The sequence below is a fragment of the Aythya ferina genome (genome assembly GCF_964211825.1).
Source record: "Aythya ferina genome assembly, chromosome: 2".
Classification (NCBI taxonomy): Eukaryota; Metazoa; Chordata; class Aves; order Anseriformes; family Anatidae; genus Aythya; species Aythya ferina.
In genome coordinates this window covers 1,437,589-1,454,395 of record NC_140297.1, presented here as the reverse complement: position 1 = coordinate 1,454,395, position 16,807 = coordinate 1,437,589, and the positions used below count along the sequence as shown (strand labels likewise).

The 16,807-nt window shown below is 56.0% G+C and overlaps 1 protein-coding gene across 2 annotated transcripts; it reads left to right on the top strand.

The window, feature by feature from the left end:
* Positions 1-540: 540 nt before the first annotated feature.
* On the top strand, positions 541-16,805 carry KLHL18 (kelch like family member 18). 2 transcript variants are annotated; one of them, XM_084512105.1, is made up of 10 exons: positions 541-680; positions 8,285-8,415; positions 8,615-8,755; positions 10,114-10,312; positions 11,500-11,660; positions 11,912-12,048; positions 12,927-13,149; positions 14,687-14,791; positions 15,107-15,218; positions 16,413-16,805. In XM_084512105.1, exons 1-10 carry the CDS (start codon positions 546-548, stop codon positions 16,797-16,799), a joined length of 1,731 nt encoding a protein of 576 aa, XP_084368231.1. In that variant the 5' UTR covers positions 541-545; the 3' UTR covers positions 16,800-16,805. The 2 variants fall into 2 exon arrangements, with proteins under 2 accessions (XP_084368231.1, XP_084368230.1); XM_084512104.1 differs by having other exon boundaries at positions 12,912-13,149.
* The last annotated feature ends 2 nt before the right edge of the window (positions 16,806-16,807 follow it).

The window sequence follows — 16,807 nt, the reverse complement described above, 5'->3', positions numbered from 1 at the left end:
GGGGGGGGGTGACAAAGCCCAAGGGGGGGTGACAGGGCCCTGGGGGGGAGGGACAGAGCCCTGGGGGGGTGACAAAGCCTGCGGGGGGGGGGGGGGGGGGTGACAGGGCCCTGAGGGGGGGGACAAGGCCCTGGGGGGGGGGTGACAGGGCCCAAATGGGGGGTGACAAAGCCTTGGGGGGGGGTGACAAAGCCTGGGGGGAGGTGACAGGACCCTGGGGGGGTGACAGGACCCTGGGGGAGGTGACCGGGCCCCTCCTCCCCCCCCCACCTCAGCGCCCCCTCAGCTCCGGCCAGGCCGCGGGCCCGTTGCCATGGCAACCGCCGCTTTCCCGCGCGGCGCCTGCGCTGGAAGCGCGGGGAGGGCGGAAGTGAAGGCGCGGCGGGGGGTGAGGGCGGAAGTCGGGCGGCTTCGAGGCCGGGCGGGCGGCGCTACGGAGGCCGGGAAGGGACAAGGAGCGGGGGAGGCGAAGCGAGGCTGAGGGGCGGCGGCGGCTGAGGGAATTGGGGGGGGACCCGGGGGGGTCCTGGGGGGCCACCGGGAGGATGCTGGAGGCGGCCGAGGCCGAGCTGGACGCCGAGGACCTGGTGCATTTCTCGGTGGGCGACCTGCCCAGCCGCGGCTACGGCGTCATGGGCGAGATCCGGCGGCAGGGCAAGCTGTGCGACGTGACCCTCAAGGTGCTGGGGGGGGCTGGGGGGGGTTTAAGGGGTTTTGAGGGGTTTTGAGGGGGCCTGGGGGGGATCTGAGGGGGCCTGGGGGGTCCTGAGAGGGATCTGAGGGGACTTGAGGGGGGTCTGAGGGGGTTTGGGGGGGTCCTGGGGGGGCTTGGGGGGGGTTAAAGGGTTTTGAGGGGGCCTGGGGGGGATCTGAAGGGGCCTGGGGGGGTTTAAGGGGTTTTGTGGGGGCCTGGGGGGGATCTGATGGGGTTTGGGGGGGGCTTAAGGGGTTTTGAGGGGGCCTGGGGGGGATCTGAGGGGGTCTTGGGGGGGGGTTAAGGGATTTTGAAGGGTCCTGGGGTGGGATCTGAGGGGGTCTGAGGAGTCCTGGGGAGGATCTGAGAGGATCTGAGGGGTCTTAGGGGGGATCTGAGGGGTCTTAGGGGGGTATAAGAGAGGTCCTGAGGGGTCTTAGGGGATCTGAGGGGCCTTAGGGGGTATCTGAGGGGGTTTGAGAGGTCTTAGGGGGGAACTGAGGGTGTCTAGGGGGTCATAGGGGGGATCTGACGGGATCTGGGGGGCCTTAGGGGAGACCTGAGGGGATCTGAGGGGTCCTGGGGGGAGTCTGAGGGGGCTTGGGGGGGTCTGAGGGGCCTTAGGGTGGATCTGAGGGGTCCTGGGGGATCTTAGGGGGGACCTTAGGGATCCTGAGGGGGTCCTGGAGGGGGTCTGAGGGGTCCTGGGGGAGATCTGAGGGAGTCTGAGGGGTCCTAGGGGGTATCTGAGGGGATCCTGGGGGATCTGAGGGGTCCTGGGGGGGTCCTGGGAGCTCCAAGAGGAGCCCTGGGGAGTCCTTGAGGTTGTGGGAGGACCCTGAGAGGTCCCTGGGGATGGAGAGGGGGGGTCCTGATGGGTCTTTGGGGGGGGCTATGAGAGGTATTTGGGGTTTTGGGGAGCTCTGAGGGGTCCCTAGGGTTGTAGGGAGAGTGCTGGGGGGTCCTTAGGGCTACAGGAGGGGTCCTGAGGGGTCCTGAGTGGGGGCTGAGGGCTTCCCTGCCATTCACCCCGCAGTGGGATTGCTCAGGGAGGTGTCACCCGGCCGACTCGGCTCAAATTGCCCCTGCAGAGCAATCCCTGGGGAAAACGCTCCCCGGAACTGCCCGTTTGCTGATTTTTGTCCCAAATCCTGGCAAAACGAGGCACCTTGAGCCGCTAACCGCAGCGGGAGCAGCGCTGCCTTGGCCCCGCGTGCTGTTCCCCTCCTGCTGTTATATTTTATTCCTCCCTCTCCGGGAGGGCGCGGAGCCTTTCGGCTCTGCAGAGGTTTAAAATCGGTTCTAAAATTCATCTGGTTTGCTTAAAACGAGGCTTAGCTTTCTTCTCCACCGGGATAATTTAGCAGAGATCCCCAAAACAGCCCATCCCACGTCGATTTAAACCAGCAGCCTCGCCTTCCTTGCACGCCACAGCCCCCAAATCCCCCTCTAGCTTCTCTCCTCGCCCTCAGGTCTGAGCATCCTGCCTCTCTGCCTCTGGAAATGGGATTTCTGGGCGCCGGCTAGGTAGGGAAAGGATGAAGAAGCACTAAAAAACCCCGCCTGGAAGATGCCGCGGCACTTTTGGGTTGCTGGGGTCGATGGCTGTGCGATTCCCTCGGCCCACGCGGGCTCAAAATCAGGAGGCAGCGTTGTCGTTCCGGCTTCTTTTAATTATTCCTCTTGGAAATTCATCCAGCAGGGGCTGGGATCTGGGATCCCTTCCCCTTTTTGCTCGCGTTGCCCCTGGGCAGCACGTGGCAGCACAGGGGCGAGGAGATTACGAGCCACGAGCATGTTGCCGGCGCTGTCCATCCCTTATTTATTTGCCTCAGCTCAGGGAAATCCTTCAGCCCTGCTCCCACGTGGAAACCAAATCTCACCAGGCTGCAGCCGAGCCGTGCCTCTCCCCTGGGGCTGCACGGAGCCACCCGGAGCCTTCGTGTGCAGCTGGTTGGGGCAACAAGGTTTGAGAAATCCCCTCCGAGATAGCTGCACGTCGGGGCTTTTCCCCCGGGAGCTGAATTTCAAGCAGTTCCCCGGCAGATCTGGGGGTTATTTTCGGCCTGCAGTGCTGCTTGAGCTCTTCTTGAGCTCCCTCTGCTCTCCCTGGAGCTCTTTTTTCCCCAGGCACTTCACACGTTGCGTTGCCTCCCCTCTAAATATGAGGCTTGTGAGTGTTCAGCCACCTCTGCTGCCAGCACTGCCGCTGATTTTTACCTTTTTGGTGGAAATAATGAGCTTTTTATCGAGCTACCTACACTAGAAGAGCTCCACATTAAAGATTTAGGCTCTCGTAGCCTCCGTTTCCTGCACCTAACAATAGTGCAGCAGGATTTTTCCCCTCGTTTTGCAGGGATTTGCAGTTTTGTTGCCTGAGAGAAGCTCCTCGGTGTTTGTGCCCTTCCCAGTCGCCAGTTTTGAGTACACAAATCAAGGGGTGAAAGCTGCCTGGACGGCTCTGCTTGCTGGGGGTCGCTCCTCTGCTTCTCACGCTCCGTAAAACGGGGAAGCAGCGCTCGTGGTGTTTCCTCGTGGAGAAATTCGGGGAAAGCAGAAGTTTTTTGAGCTCCTGGAAGCCGGCACGGAGCTGAGAGCGCTCCCTTGGAGCAGCTCGAGTGCTGCATTTCCACGATTAGCTCCGACTAATTAGAAAGGTCTCAAAAAATAACGCTAGCCTGGCAAGTGAATGGTCTTTCAAGCTGCAGAGGGGGGTTATTATTTATTTTATACACCATCCGAATCGGCCTGACAGGTGAGAATCCTGTTGGCTTCCCGTAAAGAGACTGTTTGGACCAAATTTTCCAAAGCAGGCTGCTCGTTTGAAACTCTCCAGGCTCCAGCAGATGCACGGGAGAGCTGCTGCCAAGCAGAGCAGAGGTGGAGGAGCCTCCCTTGGTCCCGCCGTGGCAGAGAAGTGGAATTCCAGGCGGCTTCGGCGGCTTCAGCAGTCCTTGAAAAGCCCGTCCCTGGCTGCCCCGTGGACGTGAGGGCCTGTTTTTGGGGAGATCCCGAGCACAACGAGGCTGTCGCTTCGTTCGAGCAGCTGGCAGATGTGAAAATCAGATAATCTGGGGTGTACTCAAAGCCTCTCTGCTAAGGACCTTACTGAAATCTTGTCGCCCAGGAGGAAGGAGCTGCTTTGGATTACAGCTGGAGCTCTTCGCTCACCTCCGTCCCCACGTCCCAGCCACTCTCGCTGCTCTTCCCTTATATGAAGACGAGTATTTTTAGAGCCTCACGCAGGCACTAAACCTGAAGCCTTCACAGAACCCACACGTTTCTGTGCTGAGCCTTTTCCTCAGTGCCCTCTGACTCGCAAAATCTTGCCACGATGCCTCAGATTCCCACTCTGAGGCGTGTCAGGAAAGATGAACGTTTCCTTAAAAAAAAAAAAAAATCTCTTTGCAGCAGAGAGCTCGAGAGACTTCTCAGCTCTGCAGCGTAACGAGAACAATAGATGCCTTCATTCCACCTACACCACTTTGCTGTGGAGGGAGCTTCAGCGTGCCCTGCGACTCGCTAAGGTTTTTGGGGTGTGGGAGTGTGAGGGAGAGCCTGCATCCTATTAAGCAGCGTGAGGAAGGGAATTCTGTCACCTTCATGGTGGGAAAAGATGCTCTGCGAGCAGCAGTGCTGCTCGTGCCTCTGGTAAACGGGTTTTTGTGCCTTAAAAGAAGCCTTCAGGCTTCGGGAAGCCTTTGTTTTGCTCGTGCTGGGGAAGGGGTGGGAGTGCTGCCCCAAGGAGCTGCCCTCCAGCCTCTTCCCAGCGCCCCTGCCGACGTGGAGCTCCTGGAGTATTTCTCTTCTTTGACACTCGTGTAAACAGAGTTGCAACAGCTCTGCTGATCCCGGCTCCGTGGTGGGGATGCGATCGCATCTGAGCAGTTTCGTTTGGGCCTGGAGATGGGCTGCAGCCCCTCGGAGTGACAGGTAAACGCGCCGAGCTGTGCTTAACCCAACAGCAGCGCCTGATTCCTGTAAAACCACAGCCACAAAATGGTCTGGTAGGGCAACCGAGAGCTTCAGCTGAAGGCTGACATCCCCAGCTGAGGTTCTGGTCGTGATGTGAGAGAGGCTGGACCCTGAAAGGCAGCCCAGGTTCTCAGCAGACATTAGGTGGGCGATTGAGACCTCAGACGGGAGCTGCTGCTGCAGGAGACCCCAGCTCACTCGCTTGGAGCAAATGCAGCTGTGTAGGAACGCAAAACCAAAAGGAAAATCATTCCTTTGAGGCAGCTGGTGAATGTAGGAAGGGCAGTGGGTTCCCAGTGCCATGCTGCCGAGCGAGAGCTGCTCTGCAAAATCAAAACAGGAACTGAGCAGACCGTCCCTGTGCCTGCGCGAGGGCTCGGAGGGCAAAAACGGGGTTACTCAACCCCACAAAGCTTTTTCTACTTCTTTTTTAGTGTTCTGCTGGTACTTCTGGAGCTAATGGGCAGGTCTGTGGTGGGTTTGGGGCAAATGAAGCCCGTTGTGGAGCTGATGGCAAGAAGGGCACGAGCTGTAGTGTCAGACATGTGGCAGACATAGGAAAGCATGCTGGTTCCCTCAGGAGGGAGGCAGATCGTTTAACTCCAGAGACGAGGAGCATTTATTGAATCATAAGTGAGGCTGAACGGAGGGGATGTGTGCTGTCTGCTCATCCTCTCGAATATTTCTCGTCCTGGGCAGGAAAACCAGGGCTCGAGAAACTCAGCTCTTCCTGCGGGACTGGGCGTGAAGCGGCGATGGTACGGACGTAACGCTGGCTTCTTGACCAGAGATCCCGATTTAGAAATCTCCCTCAGGGCCCTCTATCATTACGTGAGCAAGTTAAAAAATAAAAAATAAATAAATAAAAGGAATAGAAGTGGAGGTTTAATCGTGCCCAGTACCAGGAGACTGATGCCTCAGCTGCTGGCGGTGGCAGCGTGGAGCCGGCCCAGCTTCTTGCTGATGCAGCCCCTGTGGGCAGGGGCTGTGTCTGTCCCCCTCCTTTCCCCTGCTAGGCCAGCAGAAACCCATTCCCTTTTTCACCCAGCTCCTTTCGGTTTTATTTCCTCCATCTGCGAGGTCAGGCAGGGGCAGCGTGTGGGAAGCATCGGGGCCGGGGCCTGCGCGAGGCCTAGCCCCGCGTGGGGAGCCCAGGTCCCTCCTGTCGCAATTAAAACACGCTCTTAATGAATTAAAACACACTGATTAGTTCAAACCCTGCCTTTGGCAAGAAAAAAATGCCCCCTTTGGCAAGATAACCAGGGATGCCCCCAAAGAGGGCATTCCCCAAGGTGAAATCCTCCCCTTGAAGAAGGGTGGAGGACGCCTGGCCCTCAGAGCTGCCCGGTGCTGCCCACACGGGGTTTTCCTTCCCTGTAATGACACAGCCTAATTAACACGCCTGGAATCCTGCTGAATGGCTGCAGATGATTGCTTTTGTCATAACTGGGTGTGTTGTTTACAGCGAGGCTGTTTTTGGGGGACCAGGGACGTCCATCCCTGAAGCTGTGCAGCCCTTGGGGATGGAGCACGGCTCCACAAAGACACTTGAAAATGTGCTCATGTCCCGTGTAATTGGGGTTTGAGCGTGAAACACCCCTCGTGTGTGGCCTTTCTGCCTTTCCTAGGGAGAGGTGCAGGCAGTGGAGACAGAATTTGACATCAAATTTGAGGCAAATCAAGGCTTGTGCTGCCAGCAGGACACGGAGGTCTGGAGCCGCGGCGACAGGCTTGTAAAAATGATGGCTTGTAAGAAGGGTTGGTCTGGTTCAATTAGGATATTACCACTGATTGCCTGCATGCCACCATCCTTCAGTGCTGCTCAGGGTGACAGCACGGGGCGTTTTGTCAAACTGGAGGCTTGCACCAGGGTTTAGGTGATGTCCAAGGCACAGATCTGTTTTAAAAATAAATTTAAGCCTGTGTCGCTTTTGTGCTTTATGGTTATTTTCCAAAGCAGAGGGCTTTTCTCCTCATTGGCTAGCATGGTAGGCTTGTTTTGAATAAACGTAACACCAGTTGCAACAGCTGGTTAACTTTGGTTATAACTCCAGCTATATCTAGAGGATAGCAGCTCGCATTTGAAGCAGGTATATCTGTAGCGTTTAATACACATCCAGTCAGCTTTAATCCTAGTTGTTATTAAAAAAAAAAAAAAAAAAAAAGTGAAATGACACTTGAGAAGCTGTGATTTTTGGCAAGTTTGTGTCTGGGTGGAAGCAAAATTCAGCTCTGTTTTTCGTGCCCACTTCAGTAGTTGCTCAACCACATTCCGCGCTGCCTGGACGGGAAGGCTCACCCAAATACATCTTGTACTTACCTGGTAAAGCAATGCAACACGGCTGTGGGGCTGACTTCTTGCCAGGCACCACGACATCTTCCAACGTTTTAGAGATAAGACACTTTATTCTTTAATGTCTTGAGCCTGGTGAATACGGGCAGCAAAAAGAGAGCTTTCCTGTGTCTCTTGTGTGCCCGCTGGGCTCTCATCCTGCCCCATGCTCAGTGACTCCCTGCACCTTAGTCTTTTGCCTTAATTCCAAATGTTTTCAGCAAAAACCACGTGAAAGAAACACGTCTCGGGTGTTTATTCCTCTGGTTTTATCCAGCAGGTGGGGCGTTTGGGACCAGCAGGCAGGGAGATGAGTAGCAGAGGAGCCAGCCCCATATCCCGGTCACCCAGGCTGTGACTGTGCCCAGGAAAACCTGTGTAGGAAAACTTCCTGCCAGCCAGAGACCCAAGGAGGAGCCCCTGCACCCTCCTAGGATGAAATGCAAGGAGAATGCTGAAGCAGAGATGCTTTTAGCTGTGGTTGTGGTGTGCGTTGTGCTCTGCTGGGCTCGTAGCTTCGCTTCTGGGTCACATTTACTGAGCGTGGTAGCTCTGGGCTTGAAGGAAGAGGCAGGGCTGTGTTTTCAAGGTAACCATAAAACCCCAAACAGGCAAGGTTTTTGCTAACGTGCTGCCTAGACATGAAAAGGCAGCGAAGCTTTTTGCAGAGAAGAGAAGGGCTGCTTGGATGGCCAAGAGAGCAGAGGACCTGCTGTGCCAGCTTGTTTGTCCCAGCCAAACAAAGCTCAAAAGGGAAACTCCTGAAAGTGGGAAAACTGAGAAGTGCTGAAGCGGGAGAAAAGGGCAGTTTGGTACAAGCTCAGGTATCAACTCGTGTGAGTCAGGTTAGCCTGGAAATTAGAGGGGAAAAGAAAAAACTGTGAGCCAACGGAGAGGAGTAATAATCAGAGCTGCGTTACTGTGAGGAGGACAAAATCTTGCACAGCATCTGGAGCTTGTGCACGCAGCTGAACAATGATTTACATCAGCACGGGGTGCCGTGGTTGTGGCTCTTTGTGAGCAGTTTGGAGTTGACCCTGCTTCATCCCGCCCAGGTGAGCTGCCAGAAGGCTGGAAAACCAGATTCAAAAGTCTGAGTTCAGAAGACCCTGTCAGCTGTCTTGCCTTGAAAACTTGTCCACAAAAACCCTGGAAATTGTCTTTCAGCCCTCGGTTACTGCTGGACAGGCAGAGCTGTGCTGCAGCGATTCATCCAGATCGTTTGGTTGGTGGTGGATGGTGCTGATCTTCTCCTTCCCTTTTTTTTTTTAATTCTCCTTTAGGTTGGGGACCACAAGTTCAGCGCTCACCGGATCGTGCTGGCGGCTTCTATCCCGTACTTCCATGCCATGTTCACCAACGACATGATGGAGTGCAAGCAGGATGAGATCGTCATGCAAGGGATGGACCCCAGGTAACTTCCCGGGCACCTCAGTGGGTTTGATCCTGACAGAGTGAGTGCTTTGTAGGGCTTGGCATTGTACCTGCAAGGCTTGAAGCCTGCCCTCTCCGTGAATTGCACCCGGAGGGATTTCTCTCAGCAGTGTGCTGTGCTCGGCTGGTGGAATTGGCTTGAAATCATTTATTTTTTGCCTTTTCTCCCCTTTGTCCAGCGCGCTCGAGGCTCTGATCAACTTTGCCTACAACGGGCACCTGGCCATAGACCAGCAGAACGTCCAGTCGCTGCTGATGGGGGCGAGCTTCCTCCAGCTGCAGAACATCAAGGATGCTTGCTGCACCTTCCTCAGAGAGAGGTAAGGGGCAAAACTGGCTGAACAATTCCCTTTTTAGAGTTAGAATCACAGAAATCGTAGAATATCCTGAGCTGGAAGGGACCCACGAGGATCATCGACTCCTGGCACCACGCAGGTGTACCCAAAAATTCGGACCCTAGCCCAGCACGATGTGTGTGTGCCCCTAACAAACCCATCGCAGCACGTCCCCTGCCTGCTGCCGCCCGTAGCAAAGGGGAGGAACGGACTCAGTGAGGCATTGGATGGGAATCTCTGGCAGCGTTAAACTGGTTCCAGTTTTTCCAGTCCCCTGGCTGGTGTTTGCCTCCAGTTTCATTCCAGCAGCGTGATCTGGAAAGCAAGAAGCCGGGTTATTCCTTGGGAACATCCCGCACGCAGCTTCAGGCAGCGCCAGGAACCTGACCCGCTTCCCTTGCTCCCCAGCCTGGTTCCCCTCAGCTGCTCTGTGTGTCCGTGGGACATTAAACACAAATCCCAAACGAATGCAACGTCTCATCCAGCTGTTATTTCACTTCCAAACAGAGCTGTCCTAGAATTTCGGTTTGGGGAGAAAAAAGTGCATTTCCTCCGCGTACGAAATGCTTCAATTTACAGTCCCAGGTGAATCCTGAGTTTCTGCAGGTTTAAAATCAAGTTATATAAGATCAGGGCGTTAAATTTTCCTGCCAAAACATTTTATTTGGGGCGCTGGATGTGACACCAAGCTGGGAGGAGGTGGGTTGTGTTGCTTCAGGAGTCCCAGCGAGCTGTGGGTGGTTATATTTATATTTTATAATAATTTAGAATATATTTATACCTGGACTTAAGCAAGGTGAGTTGGTTTCTCTGCGGTTTGGCTGCTGCAGTTAGCCCAAATCCACCAGGAGCCACAGGGTGCCTGAAATTCATTCCTGGGTGTCCTTGAAGGACGTTTTTGGCGCTGAGCAGCTCTTTGCAGTGGCTGTGCTGGGGAGAGCTGGGGTCTGCAGCGCTGCTCCTCGCTGCCCAGCCTCGTTGCAGAAGCAGCTTTGGTGAAAAAGCTTCCTTATGGCAGGAAACGGCTTCGGGGAGGTGCAGCAGGTGCTGTTCTGGGATTGCTTTGCGAGCCTCACGTTTCCCCTCCACTGACAACTTCTCTTAGTGCAGAGGCTGCCCAGAGGCTCCTTGGCAGGTCTAAGGGGAGATTTCAAGTCGTGGTTTCCATCCTTTGGCTCCAAATCTCCGTGCAGGTGCCTTCATTCTGAGCCGCAACCTTTTATTCTAAACCCTTCTTGGCAGAGGACACAGCTCCGCGTATCCTCTGGTGCTTCGCTGAGCCCCTTAGCAATTCCATCCGTCCTCCTGTGAAATTAAACTCAATTTTGCTCTCCTTTGCCCAGGCTTCACCCCAAGAACTGCCTGGGCGTGCGGCAGTTTGCGGAGACCATGATGTGCGCGGTGCTCTACGACGCCGCCAACAGCTTCATCCACCAGCACTTCGTGGAGGTGTCCATGTCCGAGGAGTTCCTGGCGCTGCCCTTCGAAGACGTCCTGGAGCTCGTTTCCAGGGACGAGCTCAACGTGAAATCCGAGGAGCAGGTACCTGCGTGGTGGTTATCCTCCTCGGGGGGGGGTTTCTGGTTGCTTGGTGGAGGGATGGGATGATAAGAAATATCCCGTTCCTGGGCTGAGCGGGGCTGGGAAGCTGCCCTGGAGTGTGGGAGCCCTGAGAGGTAGGCAGAGCTGTGCTGCCTGGCTTCTTGTCTGTGCTGGGAGAGGTTTTTTTTTTGCTCTGGGAAATGCCTGCTAGGGTTTTTTTGGAGCGTAGGCTTCGCAGAAAGCTGCATCGAGGCGTTTTGGTTCACTTCTGAGAGAGGAGGAGCTGCAGCTATGCCCTGCTGCTTCAGCTGAGGGTGCAGGGAGTCCTTCCCTGCAGAGCTCCTGCTCCAGCCCAGAAGGTTCTGGAGGTGCGAGGAGTCTCCCAAGATTTTCTAACGAATGAATTTGGCATCAAAAAGCGCCTCTGGACAGGCGTGTTCCCAGAACAGCCAGAAAGCAGGGCTGAGCCGCTTCAGGACGTGTCAGCAGCCTCGCCAACCTGTCGGTGCGGGGCTGGCAGCCTGCAGGAGAAGCAGAACCTGTCCTCGAGCCAGAAAAAGCCGTCCTGCCCTTTCCGAGGAGGTGACTAACCAAAAGCAGCGCTGCCGCTGCCTCCCTGCTGGGAGATGAGCTCCCCGTGGTCCTGGGGAAGAAGTTTTTTTTGTGCTGAGAGGCGATGTGGGAGGCTCCAGACCTGCTCCATCGGGGAAAAACTTCATAATTCTGTTCTGGGCTGCCGTGGGCTTTTCTCCACGGCCCCAGGTTGCAATATAAGACGCTCAGGGCTGGGTGCATGCACGTGGCGTGGTCTGGCTCAGAGGACAGCTGAGCTGAACCTGTGGCCTCTCTCTCCAGGGACCACAGAGGGAGCTGAGAGAGCCCAGCTCGGCTGTAGGCATCCACCACGTGGTTAACTAAGGCTGGAAGAACTGTCTCCATCAAAACCGCCTGCTGGTTTTCAGGGAGCAGCACCGTGCTCTCTTCTTTCTTCGCAGGTTTACTGAATTTTAACACTTTAAAAAAATAAAAAATAAATTGCATTTTGCCTGACAAAACTCTTCCCAGCTCCCATCTTCCTGCAAATGACAACCCGCAGCAGTAGGAACTCAGGGCGGGGGGAAAAGCAAAAAACAAGCGAAAACCAAGCCCAAAATAAAATCCACCTTCCCCCGCCTCTCTTTGGGCAGGTGTTTGAAGCTGCCTTAGCCTGGATCCGCTACGACCGGGAGCAGAGGGAGCCCTTCCTGCCCGAGCTGCTGGCCAAAATCCGCCTGCCCCTGTGCCGGCCGCAGTTCCTCGCCGACCGCGTGCAGCAGGACGACCTCGTGCGCTGCTGCCACAAGTGCAGGTGAGGCTTGGCGGGGGGTTTGAGCCCACGGGGAGGTAGCAGGAGCACAATGTGGCTGTCCTGGAGAGGGAAATTCATCCTCTTTGTGGATAGAGTGAAAAACTCCCCGGTTTTAACCTGCCAGCAGGGTGTTCTGTCCGGACAAATGATAGCTGGGAAGTCAGTGGCTTAAATCCGCGTCCGACTTCAGTCAGCTCTCACCACGGGGGAAGCCACTGCTGACCAAATGAAATATTTCTCTTGGATTTCAGGGATCTGGTTGACGAGGCCAAAGATTATCACCTCATGCCAGAGCGCCGGCCGCACCTCCCGGCGTTCAAGACCCGTCCCCGGTGCTGCACGTCGATCGCGGGCCTGATTTATGCTGTCGGGGGACTTAACTCAGCAGGTACCTTGCACATCCACTCCCTGACGAGGAGAGCTGTCAGGTTTGCTGGTTAGGGCCGTGGGATTAGGAACTGAAGTGCTGCAGCTGGCCGTGCCTGTAGTTTAACATCTGCCCACTAGGAATTCGGTGTAGGTCAGGCTTATTTAGGACAGCTCTTGTGTAAATCAGAGCATCCTCTCCTATAACAATGTAAAACCTGGAGATGTGAAGCTGAATTGGTGAGGGTTGCTGCGTCAGAGCACAAAAAAGGGACAGAAAATGTTAATGAGATAATCTGCCCGTCTCGGATAACCTCGTTAACCTGGGAAACTTGATTTTAAAGCTGCCAAAGGACAGCTCGCTGATGAAGGATCCGATCAGCGGGTCCGTGCTGGGCTCTGCCTTGTGGGATTTCCACTCTGCCTTCACCCCGTGGGCGATTGCCAGGGAAGTTAACGCTCCCAGAAAGCAGAAGCACCACCAGCTGTGAGGGAGCAGGTCTCTGCTGCCCCTTTGAGGCTATCAAAGGCCCCGCTTCCACATGGCTGGGACTTGGCAGCCCTAAATGCACCGGGGACGTGCAAGATTTTCAACCCTCTCCAAACCCTTTGCATCACAGGGTGCAGTTCACACGAATTTTTCCGAGCGGGCTCTTTGTGAACGAGCAGAAACGTGGCTGGGAAATGCCTCTGGCTTAATTTTGGGGGAGCAGGGGGGCTGCAACAGGATTTGAGAGAGCCTGGCTGCTTTCCCAAGAGCCCAGCGGGCGCAGTCCCCGTGCCAGCCCCCATCTGTTGGGGTCGTGGCAGCCACGATTTGCCCCTCCGCTGGGCGACGGCGCGGCAGAGCCCGAGGAATGGGTCTCCCCCTTTTAATTTGAGTAGCAAATTTTTACGCAGGCGACTCGCTGAACGTGGTGGAAGTCTTTGACCCCATCGCCAACCGCTGGGAGAAGTGCCAGCCCATGACGACGGCTCGGAGCCGGGTGGGTGTAGCCGTGGTCAACGGGCTGCTCTACGCCATCGGCGGCTACGACGGGCAGCTGAGGCTGAGCACAGTGGAGGTTTACAACCCGGAGATGGATTCCTGGTCCAAAGTGGAAAGCATGAACAGCAAGAGAAGGTACGGGCTGTGAGAAGGGGAGATGGGGAGCAGGAGGGGTGAAAATGGGGTTTGGGGAAGGCTGGCGTGCCAAGGGAGAGAGGTTCCTGCGTGGAGAAGCAGCAAAAAAAAAACACACGGAGGGGAGAGGAGCAATGTGGGAGCAGGTGAGATTCCCCTAACCACTTCTGGGGGCGTTTGTGCTGAAATCTGGGCTCTGCTTTCTGCTAAGAGGGGAGAACTGTCAGCAGCTCTTTATAAGCTTTTATAAAAACTCCACAAAGTGACACCTGTGCAGCACAGCACGGATCCACAGGAAAGCCTTTAATACCTGGCTAGGTTAAAAGCAGCTGAGCAGTAGCCGAGCTGTAATCTCCAGAGGTCTCTGAGCTCTTGGAGCACGAGGGAGTGAAACCAAACCAAAAGAGCGGAGATGTTCTGCTCGTCGGGCCTCTAAGGGCTTCAGCTGGAGTGCCAAAGGACGAGTTTAGAGCCCCGTTTCTTCAGATTTTGATTCTAGATGTGGGTAAAATGCTATTTCGGTCAGCCCGTCCTCCCCAGCACAACACCGTGGCTGCTGCCGTGGCTGGACATCCTCCTTGGCTTCCAGGGCTTTTTGCTGTGGTTTTCTTTCCCCCTCGTGGCTGCTCCCTGGGAGCTTTGCAGCACTTCTTGACCAGTGTGGTTTGCCTGCTTTGGTTTCTGTGGTCCGGGATGTTTTATTTTTTTGGGCTGCGAGAGGCTGAGTGTGGGCAGGCACCCGGCGTCCCTACAGCTGCTGCTGTCTCCCTCCTGCAGGGGAGCACAGAAACGAGCCCCGGGCCCTTCTGGTTCTTATCCAGAGCTTCGGGGCTGGCTCGGAGGCAGAGCTCATCGAAATTCCTGGAATCCTTTCCAGGGAGATCGCCCACGGGGTTAATTTGTGGCAGGAAAGCTCCCTTTTTCCCCAGCAGCGAGGTTCCTGGGGGCTTTTCCCACGGCGAGAGGCAGTCGCTCTTCCACGATGGGGTTTCTGAGCCTCAAAGACAAGCAAATTGGGGGTCAGATGCCCTCGTGCAGAAGAAAATCTGCCCAAATCTGTTACTGTACAAACCCCTTGGCTCTTGCTGTGGTGCTGGGGCTCTGCTGTTGTTGCCAAGCTTCTCCAGGAGATTTTTTTTGTGACTTCATTTCCAAAGGTCTTTACGGGAAGCCAGGACCAGTGGGCTTTTGACCCGTGGCTGAATTACTCCTCGGGGTTTGGTTTTAGTTCCTCCAGTCGGGGAAAAGGGGGAGAAGGGAGGTGTGCTGGTGATCCAGGTGAGGTTAAAGAGGGGTTTAACCACTACATCTGGTGTCCTGCTGCCTTCAGATCCATCCTGCTTGGGATGGGGACACTGCTCAGCTCTCCAGGTGCCTCGTGCGGGCTGTTCCCCGTGCTGAAATCACCCCGCTGGTCCCACAGGGTGAATCAATCCACCCGGGAGGCAGCAAACGAGGCAGGCCGTGCAGATTTTGCTGTGTTTTAGGCCGCGTGGCCCCCTCCTAAAGCCACCTGACGGGGTTCTGCTCGTTGCAGCGCGATGGGGACGGTGGTGCTGGACGGCCAGATCTACGTGTGCGGCGGGTACGACGGGAACTCCTCCCTCAACTCCGTGGAGGCCTATTCTCCAGAAACCAACAAGTAAGAGCTCTCTGCGCCCTTCAGCTTCTCCTCCTGCCGCTGCCAGCGACGTGGCACCGCTGGGAGATTAAAAAAAACCCCGTGGTGAGGGGTGTGAGAAGGTGGTTGAGGTGTTTAGGGCTGTGCGGTGTCCCTCCCCGCAGGGCTTCGCCTTGATGCAGGGAGGTGAAAGCAAAGATTTCAATACAAATCAAAATAAAACAGGCAGTGGAAGAAGAATCACCGAAACCCGGTCCTGGAAAAGCTGACAGAGCTGCAATAATTTGGTGGCTGCTCGTGGAGAGCCCCTCCTGAGCTCTCTTTTCTCTCTCCCAGGTGGACGGTGGTGACCCCCATGAGCTCCAACCGCAGCGCCGCCGGGGTCACGGTCTTCGAGGGCAGGATCTACGTGTCGGGAGGGCACGACGGGCTGCAGATCTTCAACAGTGTAAGTCGCTTCCCAAGGGCTTCGTGCCGAAATCGGTCTGCTGCAGGCGGCTGGGAGGTGAAGCTTCAGGTCGGGAGGGCTCCGTGCCCTCTCCCCACGAAACCAAAAATGCCTCGGGCATTCACACCGTCAGATTTTGGCCTTCCCAGAGCCTTTTATTCCAGCTCGGGAAGAAAGGAGCTAGCCAGGAACCCACAGAAAATGGAGCTAAAGTGTCTCCTGTTCCCCACAAAAGGGGACAAAAGCATCGAGTGCGTGCATTTTGTTGCCTCCCTGCTTCCTTTATTTTTATTTTTTTTAACTACTTTTATCCTGGCCTCCCTTGAGCTCTGGAGACCCAGATGCCAGGCGCTTCCCCTGCTTCCTCCCTGCCTGTTTGGTGGCTTCATTTTCAGGACGATTTTCTTAGAAATGAGCTTCGCAGCAGGGGGAGCTGCTGGTGCAAGGCTCTGCACGTTCCCCAGGGCAGGATTTCGTGGGGCACAGGGAAGGCTCCTTCCGTGTCAGGATTGGATTTGGTGTTAATGTGCTGCTCTCAGGAAGCAAATTTTAATTCAGGGGTTTGCAGGGAGCAGCAATTTGCCCTTCCACCTCGCTCAGGGGTGGGTTTTTGTCTGCAGCAGGCAGCCCAGAGCCAAAAATGACAGCTCTGCTCGTCTGGGCTCAGCCCTGAGCTGGCCACGTGTGGAGTTCCCGCGGAAGGGGTCCCTCTGATGGTCCCTGCAGAAGGATAAGGGATGCAAAATGTTGGTGTTCTGCTTTTTGGGTCATTTTGTTTTGCCTTGAGGGCAAAAAAAAACCTCTTCCAAACGTGGAGGAGTTCCCTGCACAGGAGGGCACGGAGCTGAGGTGCAGGACAGGGAGCTCAGACTGCACCAGGAGAGGCCGAGGTGTGGCCGTGGGGAACTGCAGCCACTAAAACCCACCTGGGAGGCTCGGAAACCTCCTCAAAACCCATCCCAGAAGCAGATGAGAGGGGAGGGGAGGTTTAGGGGGGAGTTTTTTTGTGGTCTGTGCAGCAACAGCTCATTACGGACGTTACAAAACCCAAAGGGGTGAAACCAAGGAACGAACCGGGAGCATCCCGACCCGCTGGGGGTTGCACAATTAAAAACGGTCGCAGGGCTGCTTCTTCTGGGGGCCGCTGGCTTTTCCTGAGCTCCGTCCCTTTGTCTTTGTGCCTGGTGCCTGCAGGTGGAGTACTACAACCAGCACACGGCCACCTGGCACCCGGTGGCCAGCATGCTGAACAAGCGCTGCCGCCACGGCGCCGCCTCGCTGGGCAGCAAGATGTTCGTCTGCGGGGGCTACGACGGCTCGGGTTTCCTCAGCGTGGCCGAGGTGTACAGCTCGGTGGCGGATCAGTGGTACCTGCTCGTCCCCATGAACACCCGGCGCAGCCGCGTCTCCCTGGTGGCCAACTGCGGCCGCCTCTACGCCGTGGGGGGCTACGACGGCCAGTCCAACCTCAGCTCGGTGGAGATGTACGACCCGGAGACCAACCGCTGGACGTTCATGGCTCCCATGGTGTGCCACGAGGGAGGGGTGGGGGTGGGCTGCATCCCCCTCCTCACCATCTGAAGGAGATT

What these genes read in the sequence shown, in the direction of transcription:
- KLHL18 (XM_084512104.1), top strand. Translation starts at nt 546, where the DNA reads ATGCTGGAGGCGGCCGAGGCCGAGCTGGACGCCGAGGACCTGGTGCAT. An exon ending in ATGCAAGGGATGGACCCCAG is followed by an intron (nt 8,416 to 8,614) that starts GTAACTTCCCGG and finishes CCCTTTGTCCAG; the next exon opens with CGCGCTCGAGGCTCTGATCA. An exon ending in CGGGGGACTTAACTCAGCAG is followed by an intron (nt 12,049 to 12,911) that starts GTACCTTGCACA and finishes TAATTTGAGTAG; the next exon opens with CAAATTTTTACGCAGGCGAC.